The sequence below is a fragment of the Hypanus sabinus genome, chromosome 9, assembly GCF_030144855.1.
Source record: "Hypanus sabinus isolate sHypSab1 chromosome 9, sHypSab1.hap1, whole genome shotgun sequence".
Classification (NCBI taxonomy): Eukaryota; Metazoa; Chordata; class Chondrichthyes; order Myliobatiformes; family Dasyatidae; genus Hypanus; species Hypanus sabinus.
In genome coordinates this window covers 108,247,235-108,270,367 of record NC_082714.1, presented here as the reverse complement: position 1 = coordinate 108,270,367, position 23,133 = coordinate 108,247,235, and the positions used below count along the sequence as shown (strand labels likewise).

General features: G+C 44.6%; 1 protein-coding gene across 1 annotated transcript in view; it reads left to right on the top strand.

Annotated features, from left to right (window-relative positions):
* LOC132399711 (RNA-binding protein 38-like) overlaps positions 1-18,412 on the top strand; it is a 55,499-nt gene extending 37,087 nt beyond the window's left edge. The window contains exon 4 of the mRNA XM_059980389.1: positions 17,105-18,412. Coding sequence (XP_059836372.1) covers positions 17,105-17,384 — 280 coding nt within the window. The 3' untranslated portion in view covers positions 17,385-18,412. The remainder of the gene's footprint in view (positions 1-17,104) is intronic.
* The last annotated feature ends 4,721 nt before the right edge of the window (positions 18,413-23,133 follow it).

The following is a 23,133-nucleotide window of genomic DNA, read 5'->3' as shown; positions in this document are numbered from 1 at the left end:
CAATGGCTGTCAGTTTCTTCTGGGGGCCCTGGTTTCCCCTCATGCTCCAAAGATGTACCAGTTAGTATATTAACTGGTCACATGGGTGTAGTTGGGCAGCGTGGGCTTGTTGGCCCGAAGGGGTCTGTTACTGTATTGTATTTCTAAAGTAAACAAAAGGATTATCTGTGATAGGACAAGTTGAGATGGCTTACTGGCAGCAGTGAGCAGCTCCAAAAGCTGTGTAGTCTGTGAGATGCTTTTTTTCTTATTCTACTCCTCGAAGTCCCAGCACCTTTCTGTTAGGGTGGGACTTGGATGAGTAGGATCAGGAAAACTGAGCCAACATGAGTCACAAAGAAAACTCGGCAGGTTGGGCAGCATCTATGGAGAGGGGAAATGGTGAATGTTTCGGTTAAGGGAGCCCCCCCCCTTCAGTCATGAGCAAGGGGGAGTAGAGAGGCTGCAGATGCTGGAAGTCTGGATCAACAAAAGCTGGAGGAGTCAGCAGGTCAGGTAGCACCCGGTTGAGCTGAGGAGAACAGCTGAGATGTATTCACCACCCAGAAATCTGTTTTCACTTTGACACTAAAGAGTCTTTTTCTGTTAATCAGTGTCAAAAAAGCCAAATTAAATCCTCCCTGATTCAATGTTGTAAAGGTATAAGACATGAAAACTTCCGGGAAGGTGGGGGTGAACATTTTTTATAGGCACTGCAGATGGACAATATTCTTTCCTGCCTCCATTTTTATGTTGAGGAATTAGGGGTGTACTGGTTGGTGTATGGGATGGGAAGGTAGTAAAATAACTGGCAAAATAGGAAGAGAACAGATGTCTCCCTTTTTCTGATGTTGATCTGATAGGTTTTGATAAACTCTCTATGGAAGATGATATACTGTAATCTGATTTCAGTGAATACTTAGTTCGTTTGGACACTGGATCACCTGGTGCTTTAGCCTTAGTTTAACGCTCAAATTTAATTTTCATAGAGTGAGGTAATATGCTTTCAAGATTCAAGTACATTTTAAGTCAAAGAAAGTATACATTATACAACTTAGAGATTTGTTTGCTCACAGGTAGCCATAAAGCAAGAAATCTGAAAGAACCAAATGAAAGAAAAAAGAATGAAAATAAAAATAAAAGACCAATACTCGATGTGCAAGAGAAAGGGGGGGGGGGGAACACAATTCATGGAAACACTTGGAGCTAACAATGACAATCCAAATCAAAACTGAGTCCTCAGATCTGCAGCCTGGAGTCGGCCCAAAGCGTCGCTTGTCAGTGCATCATATTAAAGGGCATGGAGCACAGCAGTGGGGGCAGTGTTCATAGTCTCAGCACCATGAAGAGAGGAGTGGTCATCGCGGAGAATGAGCAAAATCTGCCCTCGCATCCAATCTGGGCCAGCATTTAAATTGCTCAATCAGTGTATAGTACCTCACATTAGGACCTGGGTGTGGTGAACTAAATATACCTGTCTGGACACGCCCCCTGCTGACTGCTCCTGTGGCTCCTCCCACAGACCCCGGTATAAAGGCGATTGAGGTCTGAGCCCGGCCTCTCAGTCTCCAGGATGTAGTATGGTGGTCACTCACTGCTTGTTCCTTCTTCCAGTCAATATCTGGCCTTTACGTCTCAGAGAGAGTTATTGATGGTGCATCACTGGGCATTGCTGCAGCAAAAGGTTCAGGGCCCAGACCATATCACCCAGTGACTCGCTCTGGGCCCAGCCCTCAAATCAGTTCAGCACCCAGAGTGATCCAAACTGCTCCCAGGCCAGTTGAACAGGCATCGAATCTCCTCTGCCTGGGCCTCAACTTCTCCTCTCAGCACCCAGAGTGATCCAAACTGCTCCCAGGCCAGTTGAACAGGCATCGAATCTCCTCTGCCCGGGCCTCGACTTCTCCTCTCAGCACCCAGAGTGATCCAAACTGCTCCCAGGCCAGTTGAACAGGCATTGAATCTCCTCTGCCCGGGCCTCGACTTCTCCTCTCAGCACCCAGAGTGATCCAAACTGCTCCCAGGCCAGTTGAACAGGCATCGAATCTCCTCTGCCCGGGCCTCGACTTCTCCTCTCAGCACCCAGAGTGATCCAAACTGCTCCCAGGCCAGTTGAACAGGCATTGAATCTCCTCTGCCCGGGCCTCGACTTCTCCTCTCAGCACCCAGAGTGATCCAAACTACTCCCAGGCCAGTTGAACAGGCATTGAATCTCCTCTGCCCGGGCCTCGACTTCTCCTCTCAGCACCCAGAGTAATCTGACTTCACACTTGAGCCAGTTGTACGGAACTACATCTACAATGATTCTGCAACACATCATCTTGAATCATCCCCTGGACTCACCTCACCATTGCTCACCCCCTTCACTGTTTGTGGCGATGACATGGTTGTTTCCACGGTCACAAAGCCACTGTAGAAAAGTGTCATCTCACCTGGCTGGCAAATCAGACCTGAGTGTTTCTTGCCGTGAGAATGGGTGAGGGAGAAACAAGCAAGTTCATCCTCTTCCCTTGTTGGATTAGAGTCTGTTTCCAATCCAGACTCTTCCCTGTTCAACTTATTACTTTGGGTTCATGGCTGTTGCCCCTTTCCCAGGCACAGTGACTGCAGCCAGTTTGTCTCAGCTCTCGTGTGATGTTCCAAGGGATTCAGCCGCTCTCGTGAAGAGATCGATGGTGGATCACAGTCGTGAGAAGTTCTGGAGGGTGTAATGAGGTGGGGTGATTTCTGTCTGGAACTGGGCACCAAGGAACCACACTGAGGCTTGATTCTGATGCTTAATTGCTTAGAACATAGCAAGCAGGACACTACAGCACAGCAAAGGACCTTCGGCCCATCATGTGTGCTGTCAAGACTAAACCTGCCTTTCTGCACGGCTCATAACCCTCCATGTTTTCTTACGTCCATGTGCCATGTCCCTAATGCCACCACCCCAGCACCTGCCACTCTCTGACTACCTCAAACTACCTCCAACATCTCCCTGTGCTTTCCACCAATCACATGAAAATGATCCCCTCTGGTGTTAACTGTAGCTGCCCTGCAAAAAGGCACTGGCTGATAGATCTCTATCGAATCATCTCTAATTACTCAAAAGAGAAAAGCCTTGGCTCACTCAGCCTCTCCTCACAAAACATGTTAACTAATCCAGAGAGCATCCTGGTAAATCATCTCTGCACCATTTCTGAAGCTTCTGCATCCTTCCTATAGCGAGGTGATCGGAACTGAACACAATACTCCGAGTGCAGTCGAACTTCAAAGTGTATGACTCAGGAGCTGGAACAGGCTGTTCAAGCTTGTTCGCCAATTTAGCAAAGGCACTGCTGATCTGACGATGCCTGTAGATCCACACTCCGGCCCATTCCCAGTAATTTTTTCAACCCCACCATTATTTGTTTATTAATCTTTGCTTTAATAGTCTAAGATCCTGCTACCACTATCCTTTGAGGAAGAGGTTAAAAGACTTGGAATAATCTAAGAGTAAAATATTACCCTTATCTTGCCTTAAGGGTGCAGCCATTTATTTTTAAATAGCCACACAGTATTTATTCTCCAAGAAGAAACAGCTTCCTATCCACATTCACCCCGTCAAGACTCCTCAAGATCTTAAATTAAATGCATATTGCCCTTTCAAAGCTTAGTGGAGGCAAGCCCTGCCTATCTGATCTTTCCTGAGAAAGCAACCCATCCTCTCCAGATATCAGTTCTTTGCTTAACTTGGTTCCTTGCTTAAATAAGGAGATCAAAAGCATATACTCATTCCCCTTGCAATGAACGGTGACAATTTCCTCTATATTCTAATTACTTCCGTACACTTCTTTTGTGAATTATGTACTCAGATCTCCAGATCACTTTGGACCTCATAGTTCCTCAGACTTTCACCACTTAGATAATAATTTTTAAAAAAAATACTCTACTGCCAAACTAGTTAACTTCCATTTCCCCACATTATACTCCATTTGTCAGATCATTTTGCACATTTGTCACCTCTTTTTGTCATCATTATAAGTTACTTTCTTACATTTCTTTGTATCAGTGTCAAGATGTCTTCAGTCATGTCATTTAAAAGGTTGGAGCCCCAGTACCAATCCCTGTGACAGGCAACTGATTCCATGTTGCCCACCTGAGGACAATCTACTCTCAGTTTTCTGCTATTCAGTCAATCGCCTGTCTCCCTTGTGGTGTAGGAGGCAACATACCGATCTTCAAGATCTGATGTTACACCTAAGGAGCTGCTTCTTGAAATCTGGGATTGGTACATCTGTTAGTTCCCTTTCGTCCACAGCACGTTACTTCAGTAAATTAACTAAGCATGATTTACCTGTGTTGACAATTAGCTCACAATGACAAGCATGAAGCTAAGTAACACAGTTTCCTGCTTTCCCTCTCTTTTGAATAAGAGTTACATTTGCCACCTTCTTTCTTTCTTCTGCAGCCCTTTGCCTCTTTCACCTGCCACATTACAGCTTCTCACATGGTTCCACCAGTGACATTTCCCCTCAGCTGGCCTCACTTAGGTGTCCCTCACCGCCTTAATTTGGCTTTTCCTCACATACTTTCCAGTTCTGCTGAAGGAGCTCGGTTCAAAATATCGACTGTTTGTTCCCCTCCATTGATGCTGCCTGACATGCTGAGTTCCTCTAGCATTTTGTGCTTGTTATATTTGCCAAAGGAACTTCTCCTGAATCCAGGGAATTCTGAAAAAATAAATCCCAACTCATTAGCAATCTCACTTCTATGATGATGTTCATTAGGGCCCAGAGATCTGTCAGCCATGACTATCTCAGAGCCACTGCCTTGGTGATTGCTATTTTCCTGAAGTTTCTCCCTCCCTTTCAGTTCTCCATGCACACCTAATTCTAGGATGTCACCTGTATCTTCTGTAATTGAAGCTTCTAAAATTCCTGTTTTTCTGCCATCTCCCTATCTTTGATTATTAATTTTCTAAACTCACTTTTTATCGGAGCAGCTCTTCTCAGGATTCAAGAGTACTTACCACATGAGCATCGAAACAGACAGTGAAATATGCTGTCTGTATTAACAACCAACACCCGAGTGTCACCACGCATTCGGGTACCAACGTAGCATGCCTACAACCCTTGGCACAACAGCAAAGCAGGACACAACAAGCAATGAAACAACAACAGCAAAGCAACTTGGTTTCTCCCTCTCACTATCACCCACTGGCATCCTCCTCTAACCCCAAGACTTTACAGCCTCCAGTAGACTCTGTTTCAGACTTCTATAAATTCTTTCATAACTATCTATAGAAGCTATACCTATCTGCTTTAATATTTCAAATGAGCCCTTTATTCTCCTTTTTTAAAAATCACTTAGTCACTCATTGCAGTCTTTATGACTATATTCTATATGATCGGCTAAGCTGCGTGCCTTTGAATAATTTTTTTTAAAGTTCAATACCGTCTTTATCCTTTGTTAGCCGTGAACTACAGATCCACCCTGAGGATTATTTCCTCTTCTTAAATGGATCTGTTCATACGTAGGTCGTGATAGATCCCTTTCAATCTCTGCCACTGAATCCCAATCAACCTGTCCTTTAAATAAGCGGGCAAGAGGTTGGCTGATGGAGTATAAGATGGGAAGATGTGAGGATCTCTAGTTTATAAGGAAGAATGAAATGGCAAATCATTAAACCGAACAAGACTGCAAAGCATTGAGTTACTGTAGGATTGTCAGTACACGACATACAGAAAGTTAGCAAGTAATGAGAAAACCCCAAGGATAATAATACAGTGAGACATAGGAGCAGAATTAAGCTGTTCGGCCTACGGACTCCGACATCTTACAAACCACTGAGACAGTGGAGATATAGGGGCAGAGACAGTAGAGGGTGTATAGAGGATGTGGATACAGGGAGGAAGGGGCAGAGACTGTAGAGGTGGGCAGGGTGGTCCATAAAGGAGGAGGAGAGTTTGAACCTGAAGGTATTGTTTAATCAGACGCAGGGAGTATGAGTGCCCAGGCACTGCTGAGAGCTGACACAGGAACTGCTCGGAGTGATCTGGGAAACGAGGAGGCAGAAAACCAGGGGAAAGCACCATGGTGGTGATGGGATCCATATTGATATTCCAGGCTAGTGAGACAGTTGACAGGCCCTTCCTCAATGACCACATTGTTCCTCTGCCCTGCTGCCGTACAATACACGGCTGCATTGCATACACTGACCTACAAAACATGCCATTATTCTTTCCAAGGAACACAATAACTCATTGAAGAGGAAAGTAAAGTGCTTTGCGAACTTTGTGCCTGTGACATTGACACAGCATCAAGAGGCTACCGTACTTGGGTGCAGGAGAGGAGGTGGTATTTACAGAGGTGGACTTCAAGCTCCTCAGTCACCAGGGAGGGGTGAAGGACCTCTGCCACATCAGCCCAAAAAAACAACCCCTTACATGTGGCACGAACACTGCAGTGAGCTTCTGGTGGTAGGGATGTGGTTTTGCTAGGTAGTGGCCACAGTGAGCTGGCTTTCAAAGTAGAGGGCACCAGAGGTTAGTGATCCTATATGTCACTTCACCCCACCATATCCCATTGTCTGCTGGACATTGCTTCAATGTGTTCATTGTTGTTCATTTTGCGCATTGGCTGTTTGTGCTTCCTGTTGGTGTGGTCTTTCATTGATTCTATTGTGTTTCTGTGATTGCCCACGTGAAAATGAATCTCAGGATTGAATCTGATGACATGCAGCATCTGTACTTTGATAATAAATTTACTTTGAACTTTGACTTGATAAGATCGCCTGTCAATCTTCTAAGCTCCAGTGAGCATATAGTCCAAACAATTTGATCTCTCTTCATTCAGTAGCCTCTTCATCCATGGAACCAAGCTGTTGAACCTTCTCCACACTGTCTCCAATGCAAGTATATCCTCCTTTAGTTATTGAGACCAAAACTGTATTACAGATTTGTGGGCAACTCTCCAGATGTAAATCACTCATAACCCTATAGTATTGCATCAAAACTTCCCTACCTTTATACTCGATACCCAAGGCCTGTACTGGCTGAAGTTTAGAAGAATGAGGGGGGATCTCACAGAAATCTATTGAACATTGAAAGTTTTATATAGAGTGGACATGGATAAGATGTTTCCTACAGTGGAGGAGTCTAGGACCAGAGTGTATAGCCTCAGAATAGAAGGACATTGCATTGGGTGCATTAATGGATTTTTGACTCTGTTATGGCCAAGGAGGACTGGAAAATTGCGAATGTCACTGCACTCTTTAAGAAGGGAAGAAGACAAAAGAAAGGAAATTACAGGCCAGTTAGCCTCACCTCAGCGGCTGGGAAAGTGTTGGAGTCCATTATTAAGGATGAAGTTTTGGGGTACTTGGAAACTGATGATAAAATAAGTCAAAGTCAGCATGGTTTCTGTTAGGGGAAATCTTGCCTGCCAAATCTGTTGAAATTCTTTGAGGAAGTAACAAGCAGGGTGCACAAAGGGGAAATCATTTGCTTGGATTTTCAGAAGGCATTTGATAAGGTGCCTCAGATGAGGCTGCTTAATAAGATACAATCCTGTGGTGTTTCAGGAGAGATACTGGCATGGATAGAGGAATGGCTGACAGGCAGGAGGCAGTGAGAGGGAATAAAGGGGGCGTTTCTGGTTGGCTGCCAGAGACCATTGGTGTTTCTCAGGGGTCGATGTTAGGACCGCTGCATTTCACATTGTTTGTCAATGATTTAGATAATGGAAATGATGGCTTTATGACAAAGTTTGGGGATGATACGAAGATAGATGGAGGAGCAGGTAGTAATGAAGCAATGTGATTGCAGCAGGACTTGGACAAATTGGAAGAATGGGCAAAAAAGTGGCAGACAGAATGCAGTGTTGGGAAATAAATGATAATGCATTTTCACAAAAGGAATAATACTGTGGACTATTACCTAAATGGGGAGAAGGTTCAAACATCAGGGGTGCAGAGGGACTTAATCCTTGTTGAAGTCTTCCAGAAGGTTAATTTATAGGTTGAGTCTGTGGTAAAGAAGGCAAATGCAATGCCGGCATTGATTTCAAGGGGAATAGAATATAAAACCAAGGAGATAATGCTGAAGCTTTATAAGACACTTGTCAGGCTGCACTTGGATTATTCAGAAAGGATGCATTGTCAGTGGAGAGATTCCAGAGGTGGTTCACGAGGATGATTCTGGGAATGAAGGGGTTAACAAAGAAGTATTTGGCAGCTTTGGGCCTGTCCTCGCTAACATTTAGACAAATGTGTGGGAATCTCTTTGAAACCTACCAAATGTTGAAAGGACTAGATAAAGTGGATGTCGACAGGATGTTTCCTATGGTGGGGGTATCCAGATCTAGGGGGCACAGCCTCAAAATTGAGGGGTGACCTTTTGGAACAGAAGAAAAGTGGAATTTTTTTTTAGTTAAAGAGTGGTGAATCTGGAATGTTCTGCCACAGACTGTGGTATATTTAAAGTGGAATTTGATAGATTCCTGATTGGTTGGGGCATCAGGCGATATGGTGAGAGGGCAGGTGTATCGGGTTAAATGGGATCCAGGATCAGCCATGATAAAATGGCAGAGCAGACTTGATAGGCTGAAAGGCCTAATTCTGCTCCTGTGTCTTATGGTCTTATGATTTGTTTAGAACAGAGACGAGGAACAATTTCTTTAGCCGGGGATGGTGCATCTGTGGAATTCTTTGCCACAGACAGCTGTGGAGGCCAAGTCGTTGGGTACATTTAAAGCAGAAGTTATAGGTTCTTGATTTGTCAGAGCATCAAAGGTTCTGAGGCGAAGACAGGAAAATGGAGTAGAGGGATAATAAATCAAACATGGAGCAGACTTGATGGGCTGAATGGCCTAATTATGTTACTATGCTTTATGATCTTACAGTGTAATAGTCTTATGTACCTCAGGAGGGTCTGATCTTTGCTCCTACCTCGAAATCAGATCTCATACAGCTTTGTAACACTGCAGATCTGTGACACACAGCTGATAAGTTACACTCTGTTAGGGTGGATAATTGGGTGCCGAGTGTGTGTCTGTCAGAATCAGAACCAGATTTATTATCATTTATATATGTTGTGAAACGTATTGTTTTGAGACAGCTGTAGAGTGAGAGACATTAAAATTGCCAAAAAAATAGTAATTATTGCAAAAGAGGAAGGTGAGGTAGTGTTAATGGACCATTCAGAAATCTGATGGCAGAGCGAAGAAGCTGTTACTAAAATGATGAGTGGGGTCTTAAAGCTCCTGCATCTCCGCTCTGATAGTACTGTTGAGAAGAGGGCATGTTGTGGATGGCGAGGAATCTTACTGATGGATGCTGCCTCCTTGAGGCACGGGCTTTTGAAAATGTCCTCAATGGTGGGGAGGCTTGTGATTGTGATGGAGCTGGCGGAGTCAACAACCCTGCGCAGCCTCTTTGACCCTGGGCATCAGAGCCTCCGTACCGGTCAGTGAGATAATCCCAATCAGAATGCTGTTCACGTACATCTGTAGAAATCTGCTAAAGTCTTTGGTGGCCTACCGAATCTCCTCAAATTCCTAATGGAGTATTGCTGTTGGTATGCCTTCCTCGTCATTGCCACTGCCTGTGTCAATGCCACCAGGTCTGGGATGGGACAGGGGCAGCTGTCGTCTTGCGTCTGGGTTAATCCACTTGTGGTGTCGGGTGGAAAGACTCCCCACTGTTCCATTGGCAGCTGCATCTCCTGGGAGAGGCAGCTTCTCCACAGACCTGACGCGGCTCCAAGTCCCCAGGCCGGAAATAGTAGCTGTCAGACTGTGAACAGGTCACGGCTTCCCAAGGTTGCGGTGTCCCTGCCACTCAGGGAGGGGAGGGAGGGCAGATGGGACTGAGCTAGATATTCACCATGGGAGGCAACGCACAAAAGATGCTGGAGGAATTTGCCGGGTCGGGCAGCACCTACGAAGGGAATGGGCAGTCGGCGTTTTGGACCGAAACTCTCCAAAGATACTGCCTGACTCGTGAGCTCATTTTATGTATTTATAGACACACCTTGTAAAATGTCTTTCTGGGCCAATGAGCCCACACTGCCCAGTTACACCCATGTGGCCAAGTAACCTACCAACCTGTACGTCTTTGGAATGGGGAGGGAAATTGGAGTGCCCCGAGGAAGCTCACAGGGGCATGGGGAGAACATACAGTTTTATTGGTTTTTCATGGTGTGGGAAGCTGGTCCTGCCTCTGGGAATCGCCTTTGGAGAGAAGGTCAGAAGAAGATTTGAGGGGGAAGCACTGAAAGAAATGGGGAACATTTTAGCTGCTTTTTCTTTGGTGAAGGGGGACCAAAGAAAAAAATATGCTGCTGACACTGGAAATTAAAACCAAAGGTGCTGGAAATACAGTCAGTAGTCACTTTATTAGCTACACCTGTACAGCTGCTCGTTAATGCAAATATCTAATCAGCCAATCATATGGCAGCAACTCAATGAATAAAAACATACAGATATGGTCACGAGGTTCAGTTGTTTTTCAGACCGAACAGCAGAATGGGAAAGAAATGTGATCTAAGTGATTTTGACTGTGAAATAAATGATTGTTGGTGCCAGGTGGGGTGATTTGTGTATCTGAGAAGCTGCTAATCTGGGATTTTCACGCACGACCGTCTCTAGAGTTTACAGCGAGTGATGTGAGAAACAAAAGCATGCAGTGAGCAGCAGTTCTGTGGGTGAAAACACCTCGTTAATGAGAGAGGTCAGAGGAGAACGGCCAGACTGGTTCAAGCTGACAGGAGGGTGACAGTGACTCTAATAATCACCTACTACAGCAAAGATGTGCAGAAGAGCATCTCTGAGCACACAACACCTCAAACCTTGAAGTGTATGAACTACAGAAGCCGAAGACCATGAATATTCACTCACTGGCAACTTTATTCAAAAAGTAACTAATAAAGTGGTTAATGAGTGTATCTCAATGAGCCAGCCGATGGCGTGACCTCCTTTATGTTTGGAGAGTGGCTTTGCAAAGAGATGGGTGCTGAGGTCATTAACACCACACCACATCTAATCGTTAGATCCTCTTTGCGATGCTCCATGGGACAGTAGGAAGGAAACCATCGCACAAGTTTCCATGGAAACCATTGCACAAGTTGGGATCTGCAAGTATTGAGACTGAGACAGTAGCAAGCTTTGGACTGCAGTGAGTCAGACTTCCTCGCTTATGAAAGTCAAAACAAGCTATTGCTACGGGGGTGGGTTTGAAGGGAATGGAGGAGCATTCATTAAAATTAAAGAAAGCAGAAGATCACACAAAGGCATCTCTTGCTAGGCAGGGCTATTGAGATATTTGTCCTGATAAGGTACTGGTGAGGCCACATGCTGAATATTTGCACAATTCTGGTCCCTTAAGGAATGATAAACCAGCATTGGAAACAGTCCAGAAGAGATCCACTGGCCTAATTCCTGGGGAAAAGAAGATTATTTTATCAGAAGCAGCTAAAATGTGTATTCTTTGGAATTTAGATGGACTATTAAAGTGTATTAGATCCTCAAGGGATACAACAAGGTAAACGTTAAATTATTTTCACCAGTGGGGGAATCTCAAATGAGGGGACATGGTTACAAGATTTGGGAGGGGATTCTTCACAGAAAGAAGAAGATCTCTGTAATTCTTTATCCCAGAAGATTTTGGAGGGAAGATCAGTGAAAGTATTTAAAGATGGATTAGATAACATTTTGAAAGATTGGGGTGTTGAGAAGAAGAGACGAGGACTAGGGCCAATCACTCACTGAATGGTGCAGCATGCTTGAGGGGGCCGAGTGGTCTACTCTGTGTTCCTACCTTCATACACCTGATACAATATTGCCTCTTGCTCAGTGAGGTGTTCCACTTCCCTCCCATTGAGATCTCACCCTATGGTTAGTTGTCCTGGGCAACAAAAGGAAAACCCACTCCACCTTGGTGATGAAACAAAAATGGATGATCTCTTGACAGGCTTCACAAAGCTGGCCCACAGTCACCATCCCCTCACCCTTTCTCAGCCCACAGCCAACACTCTGCACCCTCTCACCAGCTCCTCCTCAAGGCCAGACTGCACACTGTCCGTCTGGTCACAACATGGGCCGGAGGTGCAGGGTCACACTGCAGATGCCCTTCTTGCACCTCACATTGTGGACTGTGGAGCTGCAAACAGCTCAGGGAGACCCATGGAAACAAGAGACTGCAGGCAATGGAATCTGGAACTAAGTAAAACAGACTGCTGGAGGAACTTGGTGGGTCAGAATTGAATTGGACCAACATTCACAACAAGTAGGTCAGGCAGCATCTACAGAGGGAAATGATTGGCTGATATTTTGGGCTGGTACCCTTCATCAGGATTACTAGTGTCGCATGTACCGAGATACAGTGAAAAGCTTGCCTTGCACAGATCAAATCATTATACTGTGTCTTAAGCTAGAACAAGAGAAAGCAATAACAGAGTGTAGAATAAATTGGAAGAGCTATAGAGAAAATACAATGCTGGTAGACAATAAGGTGTAAGATCATTGTTGTGTGTGAAAATCCCTGGATATCAGCAGTTTCTGAGATACTCAAACCAGCCCATCTGGCACCAACAATCATTACACAGTCAAAGTCACTTGGATCCCATTTCTTTGCCATTCTGATGTTTGGTCTGGAGAATAACTAAACCTCTTGACCATGTCAGTATACTTTCACGCATTGAGCTGCTACCACACGATGGGCTGGTTGGATATTTGTCTTCAAGAACAGGTGTACAGGTGTACCTAATAGAGTATCCACAGAGTGTACATATGAGTTAAATTATACTCACTGGATACAAAGACCAGAGGAAGAGAACGTTGAAGAATGAGGAAGTTGCGGTGAGCAAAAAAGGGAATTTAGGGTTGAATTTTAGGAAGAACTAGAGAATTAAGTTAATGCTGTCTTTGTTTTCAAACTTAGTTGGACCCCATAAGGCTAGAATGCAAATACAGTTATAAGTATATGTATTTGTCTTCATTCTGTTTGAAAATAAATCTCAGGATATTATCTTTCGATATATGTACTTTGATACTAAGTTTAGTGTGAACTTTGAACCTTATTTAAAATTGAAGGTATGGAGATCTGGGGAGCAGAGTGCAAAGGAAATAACCCCTTTGAAGTAGTGAGACTTTGGCCATCCCTGGGATAGTGAAATGGGTGACAACTGCAGCAAAAGACTCTCAGTATAATACAGCAGTCATCTGGGCACTTATATCAGACCCAACGTTGTGGTGGTCTGGTCTGTACTGAGGTAGCTTATGATCTCTCGTCTCAGGGGTGGCACAATAGCATAGTAGTTAGCACAGTGCGTTACAGTACCTTACAGGTAGCAGTGGGCTCAATTCCTGCTACTATCTGTAAGGAGTTTGTATGTTCTCCCCGTGACTGCGTGTGTTTCCTCCAGGTGCTCCAGCTTCCTCCCACAGTCCAAAGACATATTGGTGGGTAGGTTCATTGGTCTTTGTAAATTGTCCAATGTTTAGACGAGGATTAAATCAGGGGATTGCAGGCGGTGTTGCTCAAAGGGCTGGAACAATGTATTCAGTGCTGTATCTCAATAAAATAAAATCAATAAAATAACACCTATATCTTCACAATAAAAGTGTAGATTTATTCTGCCCAATGTAAGGCAGACCAACATCTAATATTCCATCTGGGTAGACTCCAACCTCACAACATGAATATTGGTTTCTCTAACTTCTGATAATTTCTTCCCTACCCTCCCCCACTTCTCTCTTTTCCATTCCCCATTATGGTTGCCCTCTCACCCATTTGTAACCCCTCCCTGCCCATCACCTCCCTCAGGTTTGCCACTTCCTCCCCTCCATTCTTTGGTCCACTGTTGTCTCCTATCAGATTCCTTCTTCTTCAGCCTTCCTTCTACCTATCACCTTCCAGCTTCTTAGTTCATCCACCACCCACCCACTTATCTCACTTATCACTTGCCAGCTTGTACTCCTTCAACTCCCTCCATCTTCTTGTTTGGAGGCCCAAATAGCCTAATTCTGCTCCTAATGCCTTGGGGTCTTGTGGCTTCCCTTCCAGTCTTACTGAAGGGTCTTGGCCTGAGATATTGAGTGTTTAGTTCTCTCTATAGGTGCTGCCTGATTTGCTTTGTGTGTGTTAATAAAGTGTTCAGCATCTGCAGAAACTCTTGTGTTGAATGTTCTATGAATTATTACTTAATTGTTGTTCTTTGAAACAAGTATATGAATGTCCATCACTTTGCACATTGTCATGTTAGATTCGATCTGCTAACTGACTTCCTTAGCCATGCATTGTTGTTTGATGTCGTATTAGTGCCTCAAACTAAAGGACTTGCAACTTCTTGGTGCAAGTCACTGCTGTTCAGTGATGTTCAAGGGAGTCGGTGTCAGTTCGATGTCACCCATCGTGTATCTCCGGTCCAGCCCTGATTCTGATCATCTGACTGGCATGGTGACTTCTCTAATTCTCACATTCAGTCTCCAACTTGCTCAGGTCTAACTCTTCCACTCAGGCAGGTTTGCTTTGCCTTAAGTCATTGACCTTACCTGCAATTATTGTCCCACTGTTCTCTGGTTTATTAGGTGATTCATGAGATAACCAAGAGCTTTGATAAGTGATTTATAAGCCACATTCTGTGGCAGGGCAACTGGCCACCTATGCACCATGCTTCTTCAGAAGTCAGGACAGGCAATGAGTGCGTGAACCTTACCCAGTCTATGATTCTAACTGGGTTATTCTCAGTAAACAGTGAGGGAATTCCTTCACTCAGCCTGTGGTTTTGCTCACTTCTGTGAGAACACAGAGCAAATTGTGCCAAGTGCACCCACCCATCTCTACAACTGCCCGTAGTACATGGGGACCATGGCATTCCTCCCTCGTGGTTCAACAACTGTAGGGTCCAATCAAGCTTTGCTGCTCACATTGCAATTACATCAGTTGAATGCAGTCACAGGTTCAAAGTGTATATTTCTATCAAAGTATGTAAATGTCACATATACTACCCTGAGATTCATTTTCTTGCAGGCATTCACAGTAGAACAAAGAAATACAACCGAGTCAATACAAAGACTGACAAAGAACCTATGTGCAAAATAAGATAAACCGTGTTACTAATAATAATAATGATAATAAGTACTTTATTGATTCTGAGTGGGAAATTATTTAGTTACAGCAGCAACATTTAAAACACACTGAGCAATAATTACTAATGATACATATAATATTAACTAATAATGTACAGAATAATAACATATACAATAGTAATTTACCAATGTGCAATACTGTACAATAATGTACAAAATAATAAAGCAGAGACTATTGTACTATGATGTGTGTACTCCTGTCGCACAGAGAGGAACTGTTGTATATGTTTGTTGCTTTTGATAGGAAAGATTTTCTGTAACAATCCTTGTGACAGCGGAGCGGAATGAGTCTGTTTGGAGGGGGGCTCTGCTGCTTATTCAGTAGGTCATGGAGAGGATTGCCTGATTGTTCATAATGGATAACAAACAAACAAAGAAAAACCCAAAACAAATAAATGCATCTGCATATTTTCTCATGTATGAAATAAATAGATAATACTGAGAGCACGAGTTGTAGAATCCTTGAAAGTGAGTCCATAGGTTATGGAATCAGCTCAGAGTTGAAGTGAGTAAAGTTATCCACGCTGGTTCAGGAGGTGGATATTTGAGGGGTAATAACTGTTCCTGAACCTACTTGTGTGGGACCTAAGGCTCCTGTACCTCCTTCCTGTTGGCAGCAGTGAGTAGAGAGCATGGCCTGGATGGAGGGGGTCCCTGATGATGGATCAGTTATACATCACTCAGTTCTATTTATCCTCCTCAAGAAGTTGTCACAGAGGTGTTAGGATTGGAGCAAGAATCTAGGATAACTTTAAACCGTTCCTAGAAAGTAGAGCTTGACACCATTCTCTGGATGGGTGGCCTTTAAGTTATTATCAGTCGTGTCTGGAACTGGTTTGAATACATGCAGACCAAGATGCACTGACCATTTCAACTTCACAGCATGGTAGCTCCTTAGCTTCATTTTAGCATTTCTCTGAAGCGTTTGGCTGCTTTTCTGGAGTAGTTATACTGTAGTCTTCATTGAACTAACCATTGTCAATGACCCTCTGAATCTCGTTCGTAGTCCTAACAGTCCAGTATTCATGAAAAGCAGTTATATAAATGCAAGCTGATTATTTCTGTAAAAGAAAATAAATTCATGAGAAGAATAAAAATGTAAATTATGTTTTTAAAAATTGGAAGTTGAAAATAAAGTTCAAAGGCAGAGAGTGCTGAATACGTTCAGCAAGTCAGGGGGCACCCAGGAGGAGAGAAACGGAGTGAATATTTCAGGCCACCAGAACCGCCTCTCTGTGCCCAGCATTCAATGAGGAAGGCGTTTGGCACGTTGGCCTTTGTAAGTCAGGGCAGTGAGTATAAGCGTTGGGATGTTGTGCTGCTGTGCTGCGCGAGGCCTTCCCTGAAATATGATGTATAGTGTTGGTCACCTTGATATAGGAAAGATGTCATTCTTCTCTGCACTCTTTTCAGGAATATTGCAAGGAATTGAGGGCCCCAGTTCTAGAGAGAGGTAGGGGAGGCTTGGATTTATTCCTTGAAGCAGTGGAGGCTGAACAGACCTTTTGTTAAGTTAAATCAAAGGGGCATAGTTAGGATGAAAGAATGGTGTCATTCTCCCAGGGAAAGGGGGAGAAACAACTAGAGGGTACAGGTTGAAGGGGAGAGGGGAAAGATTTAGAAGGAGGCTGAAGGGCACCTTATTTTACACAGTGTGGTGTTACATGGAATGAATGGCCAGGGGAATTGGTTGAGGCAAGTACATTAACAATATTTAAAATACACTTGGATACATGCATGGCTCGGATGTATTGGCCAAACCTGGGGGTATGGGACTGGTTCTGGACTGAATGTGGTCGATATGAACAGGTTGGGCTGAAGAGTTGTATTACTCTACGACACTGGTCTTACTTGAGACGTTAATCATCACTATCTCCTCTCCAAAGAAAGCTTCACAGTAATGCATTTTAATCTTCTTCACCCCTCTGGCAGATTCCGAAATGTTTAGTTTTTGAATAGTTTTTTCAGTTTGATCTCTGTCTGCAGTGCTGACCTGTGCTATTCTCTTTTGCAGCCTCACCACCCAGTACCTCTACCCGCAGGCGATTGTGCAGCCGGGAGTGGTGTTGCCGACTCAGCTTCACTCAGTCGCCTCTCCCTTCATCGACTATGCCGCCTACACTCAGTACGCTGCCTACGAGCAGTACCCGTACACCTTGTCGCCCACCACCAGCTACCTGGGCTTCAGCTACTCCACTGTACCGCAGCCCGTGGCGGGGGGCAGCCCCGGTACCACTGCTGCTGCGTTCGTTCAGTACCCCCCTCAGCTGCTGCAGCCCGATCGCCTACAGTAAGGGAAGCGGGAAGGGATTCCATTTGGAAACAGGACTGCGGTGGACGGATATGTGGGTGATTGATGCAACATTGCTACTGGATCTTTGAGCAGCTCAACCTGGAGAGCTGCTTCAAGTATTAGCAGAGATGGCAGCAGCCTGATGCCTGAACTGGGACAGCTGACCCCTCTCAGCCCAATGGCTGGAAGCAAAATGGACAAGTCAGGGAAGCAGTCACCTCTCCTCTTTTCTGTCACCTCTTCTCTTCCAGCCTTCCTGTTCTTCCCCTGTGCCTTCTCCGATTACGTCACGCTCCCTCCTCCTGCCCATGTGTTAGCAGCAAAGCTGTTCGTTGTGAGGTACAAAGTGCAGCAGAACAAATAACAGAAAACACGCTAAATGCTGTTTTTTTGATGTTTAAAAATGTTTAATTTATCAACATCTTACAGAGGAGAAAAAATGTGTCAACTTTTTCATATTTATTGCAATGATCTGTGCTCAAAACTGGGGAAAGAGGAAGAAAACTTAGTTGTTCAGCTACCATTGTGTAAATTATTCTTAGTAAATCATAAACTAATAGGTTGCTAATTAATTTCAATATGCAAAAAAAACTTGGAAGGGAAGCAATATTTCTGTAGTCAGAACACTGTTCTATTTTCTTAATTTTGTAATTAATCTTAAAATCATCTCAACTTGGGTATATATTTTTAAAAAATTTACTTATCTGGGAAAAGATGAGTAATTTTTAGTGATCGCGATCTATGTGATATCCTGTAATGTACTGAAACTACTTATTTTTAAGAAGACGTGCTACATGCAGAAACTAAATGACTGGAAATTTGAAATTTGCATTTTAAACCCTCCTGGAATGAAAGGGATGTTTTAAGTTATAAATGCAATTTTTAATTTTTTTTAATGAAGGTATTTTTTAAAAAAGCAGAAGTATTTTAGGCTCAAAGCTACAATTAAGTAACAACCACCATTCTGTTTAGACCGTAGCTGATATTGGGAGAAATGTTTTCAATGTTATATTAAAGGAGCATAAAATCTCAAAATGGTTTTTCTTTTTATTCTGATGCTGCTTTTGTGACTTGCAGAACAGGGAGCTAAGGTGCCAACGTTTGATATCGGGTGGACTGCCAGTTTATTGGTTTTCTCCTCAACTCTGAGATCTGCAGACAACCTCAAGACCCTCCCCTACTGAATGGAGCTGACTGATTTCTTCTAGCCTCCTGTCATCTGTCCCAGATATCAGCCATCACACAAGAAACCTTGGAGTTTTTCAGCAGTCAAAGCAAGAAGAGTTGATGTGTTGCTTCCCATTTTCCTGAGTTAGCATGTGTCCCTGCTGAGAAAACTGAAACCCACCCTTGAGCAACACACACACACACACACACACACACACACACACACACACACACACACACACACAATGTTGGAGGAATTCAGCAGGTCGGGCAGCTTCTGTGAAGGGAAATGAGCGATCGATGTTTCAATTTGAGACCCTTCTTTAGGACTGTTGAAGATGGCCGGTCATAAAGAAAGGTCTTGGCCCAAAATGTCTGTTGTTTAATCGTTCATAGCTGCTGCCTGTCCTGCTGAGTTCCTCCAGATTTCCAGCATCTGCAGAATCTCTTGTGTCAATGAAGCCCACGCCTCAGATTCACAGGCTTTCAAAAGGTTTTCAGAATCAGATTTATTATCTCTGGCATATGATGTGAATTTTTTTTTGTGGCAGCAGTACAGTGCAAAGACATAAGAATCTATAAATTACAAAAATAGTGCCAAATAAAGGGATAACAAAGTTGTTCAGGAATCTGATGGTGGAGGACAAGAAGCTGTTCTAAACCACTGAGTGTGGGTCTTCAAGCTCCCGCCAGTGGTTGTATATACAACCATATATATAAGCAGCATGTTGCGGATGAGGAGGGTCCTTAGTGATGGAAGCCGCCATCTTGAGTAGCTACAGCTTGAAGATGTCCTCGATGGTGTGGCGGCCTGCGCCAATGAAGGAGCTAGCTGAGTCTACAACCCTTGGCAGCCTCTTGCGATTGTATTTCTTCTGCCTCTCATGTGGATGGAATGATTTCCCTTGTGTGGACAGTGTTTTCCCTCGTGGAGACAGAATGATTTCCCTTCTGTTGACGAAGTGCTATTCCTTGGCATCCTTACTCCTAAATTTAATCAAAGCAACACGTACAAACAAGCTGGATGAACTCAGTAAGTCGGGCAGCATCCATTGACTGTTCATTTCAACGGATGCTGCCCGACCTGCTGAGTTCATCCAGCTTGTTTGTACGTCTTGATTTGACCACTTCATCTGCAGTGTACTTTGTGTTTAATCAAAGCTCTTCATTGCCAATTCTCTAGCAGACAGAATAATTTCACTGAATCCACTCCAGCGGATATTTGTACAATGTTTGTAGAACGTTCCTCAGATCAGCACAGGCTTAATATCATTCAGGCTGTCCGGAGAACTTAAGCCCCACAGCAGTCCAGGACATCTTTCCTTAGTACAGCGCCCAACGTGGGGGGTGGGGAAATGGGACCAAGTGGAGCAGGGTGAGCTGTTTGACTGAGCTTCATCTGTAGTGTGAGAATTGTGACCCAGTGTGTGGTACTCTAGCTGGCTGTTCCCTCCCTCCCTGACCTTCAAAATCCCTCAAACAGCAACATGATAATGTGCCGGGAATCTGTTTCCTTTTCCAAGTGAGGTTTATTCAGTGATTACAAGAATTCTTTATTATCACATTACAGTACTTCATGATACACACTATATACAATTTCAAACTACAACAAGGTCATCTCTATCCAGAACACAGTCATACCCCACCCCACCCTGCTCCCCCTCCACATCAGGTGACCAAGAATACGAGGCTGAAGTGCAGCCAAAAGGAGCAAGCTCTTCATACTCATACTCATTCTCTCATATTCCCTGTATAAGTGGCTGAGAAATCCATAACCATCTTAGGAATCGGTTACCCAGATTCAGATTTAGATCTATTTATCACGTCCACATTGAAACGTATAGTGAAGTGCGCTGTTTGTGTTAACAACCAACAGACCCAAGGGTGTGTTGGGGCAGCCCGCAAGTGTCACAGCACATTCCAGTGCAAAATGAGCATGTCATAATTAGCACAACAACCACACCAAGTGAGAAAGCAAAACAAGCCCCATGCCCCTCTCCCACCCACCCACTCCACATACACAGTCCTATAACCCCAGGACAGGCCATCTTCGGCCTCTGGCCTCCAACGAACTTGTGGGTTTGCAGACATTGGTCTCTCGATTTCCTCAGTGGTAATGCTCTGTGCAACACTTTCCACTCCAGGTCCTCAGTGGGGAATCTGTCGCTGTTTCCAACTGCTCTCTGTCAGTCCAAACTCGGTTAGAACTATCAACAGTGTACAACGGCACCTCTTGCATCCACGTAGCAGTGCCTTTGGATTTGTACGTTGCAGGAGAAAGAAAGGACTGTGGGCTGCAGTTAGGCAAACTGCTGTGTTGATTATCAAGAGGCACCTGGCCTCTGGTCTCGGCCAAAGAGCTGGTGGAGAGCCAGGGTCAGGGCTCTCACCCACTCCTTATCATGGCTGCCCAGCTGGCCCTGAGCTGATTGGCGGTTCATACCACGGGATACACTAATCAGCTGAGCTGTTGCCAAGGGAGATGGGTGGTGAAGGGTTTTGATCATCTGTCCCAGAGAGATGGCGTAACTTACTGAGTGTACTCTGTTTAGAAGATCCAGCGATGCATTGAAACTAAATAAAACTCACAACTCAGCCCGGCATCGGCTACGTTGGGGAATAAACAGTCAATGGTTTGGGTTGAGACCCTTCATCCTGAGTCTTGGTGAAAGGTCTCAGACTGAAATGTCAACTGTTTACTCCCCTCCCTAGAGATGCTGCCTGACCTGCTGAGTTCCCCCAGCATTTTGTGTGTGTTGCTCTGTATTTCCAGCATCCACAGAACTTCTTGTGATGAAAAATTCTCCCCAGCTTGATGTAGACAGGGTGTTATTTTTATATGGTGACAGGGCCCCCAACTGTCATCCTCCCTGACAGGGTGGATCAGGGTGGTGCTGCACCCAGGAATGTGCCTGTCCATTCCTCCTCACACCGAAGACAAGCAAGCATCAAGCGAACCAGAGAGTGTCCTTCTCCGAGTTAATAACCATGGGCACTGTTTGTCTCAGTATGCGTCCCTGGGAAGAGGCCACAGATTGTGGAGTCCTGTGTTACAGAGCCACTCGGGGTGAACTCCAGCGTCTCTCTCCACACCTTCTCAGCAAGTGCACCATCCTTGAGGAGGTGGACCACTGTCTCCTCCACACTGTGGTCACCTCAAGGATGGCGTGTGGTGGGAGCGGGGGTGGGGGTGGTTTGCCTGTGTAGGAAAGATTTGATGTGGGGGGAGGGGTTGCGTTCTCACTACTAGCCAAATTAGGTCTTGGTGCTTGTTGGAGAACTTGGGTGATGGGGCATTCTGACAAATGACACTGATAGTCATCCCACCTGAATCCACCGTGTCCTTTTCCTGCAGAACAACAAGGATATCCTGATGGGTCTGTAGTCAGAAGCGTTTCTCTGTGCAAAACACCTTTGCGTTGGACAGGTTCAAACTATGCATTGTGTTTTCATAGCCATGACGAGGGCACACTGATGCAGCCACACACTACTCCTCAGGGAGCCAATCCACAGGATCCACCAGGTCCATCTCCCGCTCTGCCGGCAGGATACCACGTGCTGACCACTGCCTGATGGACCACTGGTCAAAGGTGCTTCCTCCGAAGGAACTTTCCAACGCCGCGTGGCAGGATCCAACTGAGTGGAATATTGTGTGACAAGGTGCCCGTCCTTCACAACCCTGGAGATTGGTAGAACCTCACCATGCGGTGACCCTTCAGAATCAGGTTTAATATCATTGGCATATGTTGTGTAATTTCTTGATATGATTCAGCAGTACATTGTAAAACATAATAACAAATATCTATAATTTGCCATAAGAAGAATATAGAAAAAAATAAATAAGTGATGTGTCTAGGCATAGCTCAAATGCCATCTATAAATTTGCTGATGATACAACCATTGTTGGTAGGGTCTCAGATGGAGACGAGAGGATATACAGGAGTGAGACATGCCAACTAGTGGAGTGGTGTCGCAGCAACAACCTGGCACTCAACCTCAGTAAGACAAAAAAGCTGATTGTGGACTTCAGGAAGAGTAAGTCGAAGGAACACATACCGGTCCTCACAGAGGGATCAGAAGTGGAGAGAGTGAGCAGTTCCAAGTCCCTGGGTGTCAAGATCTCAGATAACCTAACCTGGTCCCAACATATTGATGAGATATAAAGAAGGCAAGACAGCTTTATTAGGAGTTTGAAGAGATTTGGTATGTCAACAAAAACACTCAAAAACTTCTATAGGTGTACCATGGAGAGCATTCTGACAGGCTGCATCACTGTCTGGTATGGGGGAGGTCCTGCACAGGACCGAAAGAAGCTGCAGAAGGTTGTAAATTTAGGTGGCTCCATCTTGGGCACTAGCCTACGAAGTACCCAGGACATCTTCAAGGAGTGGTGTCTCAGAAAGGCAGCGTCCTTTATTAAGGACCCTGAGCAACCACTAATCCCATTTGGCCACATTCGGACTGTATGTTTCTTTTCCTTACCCATTTAAGTGTCATTTTCCTTACCTATTTTAGTCTCTCAAAAGTAGGGACTATATCTGATGCCATCTCCTTCTCTGGCAATTGAAGATTTGCTCTTCGGA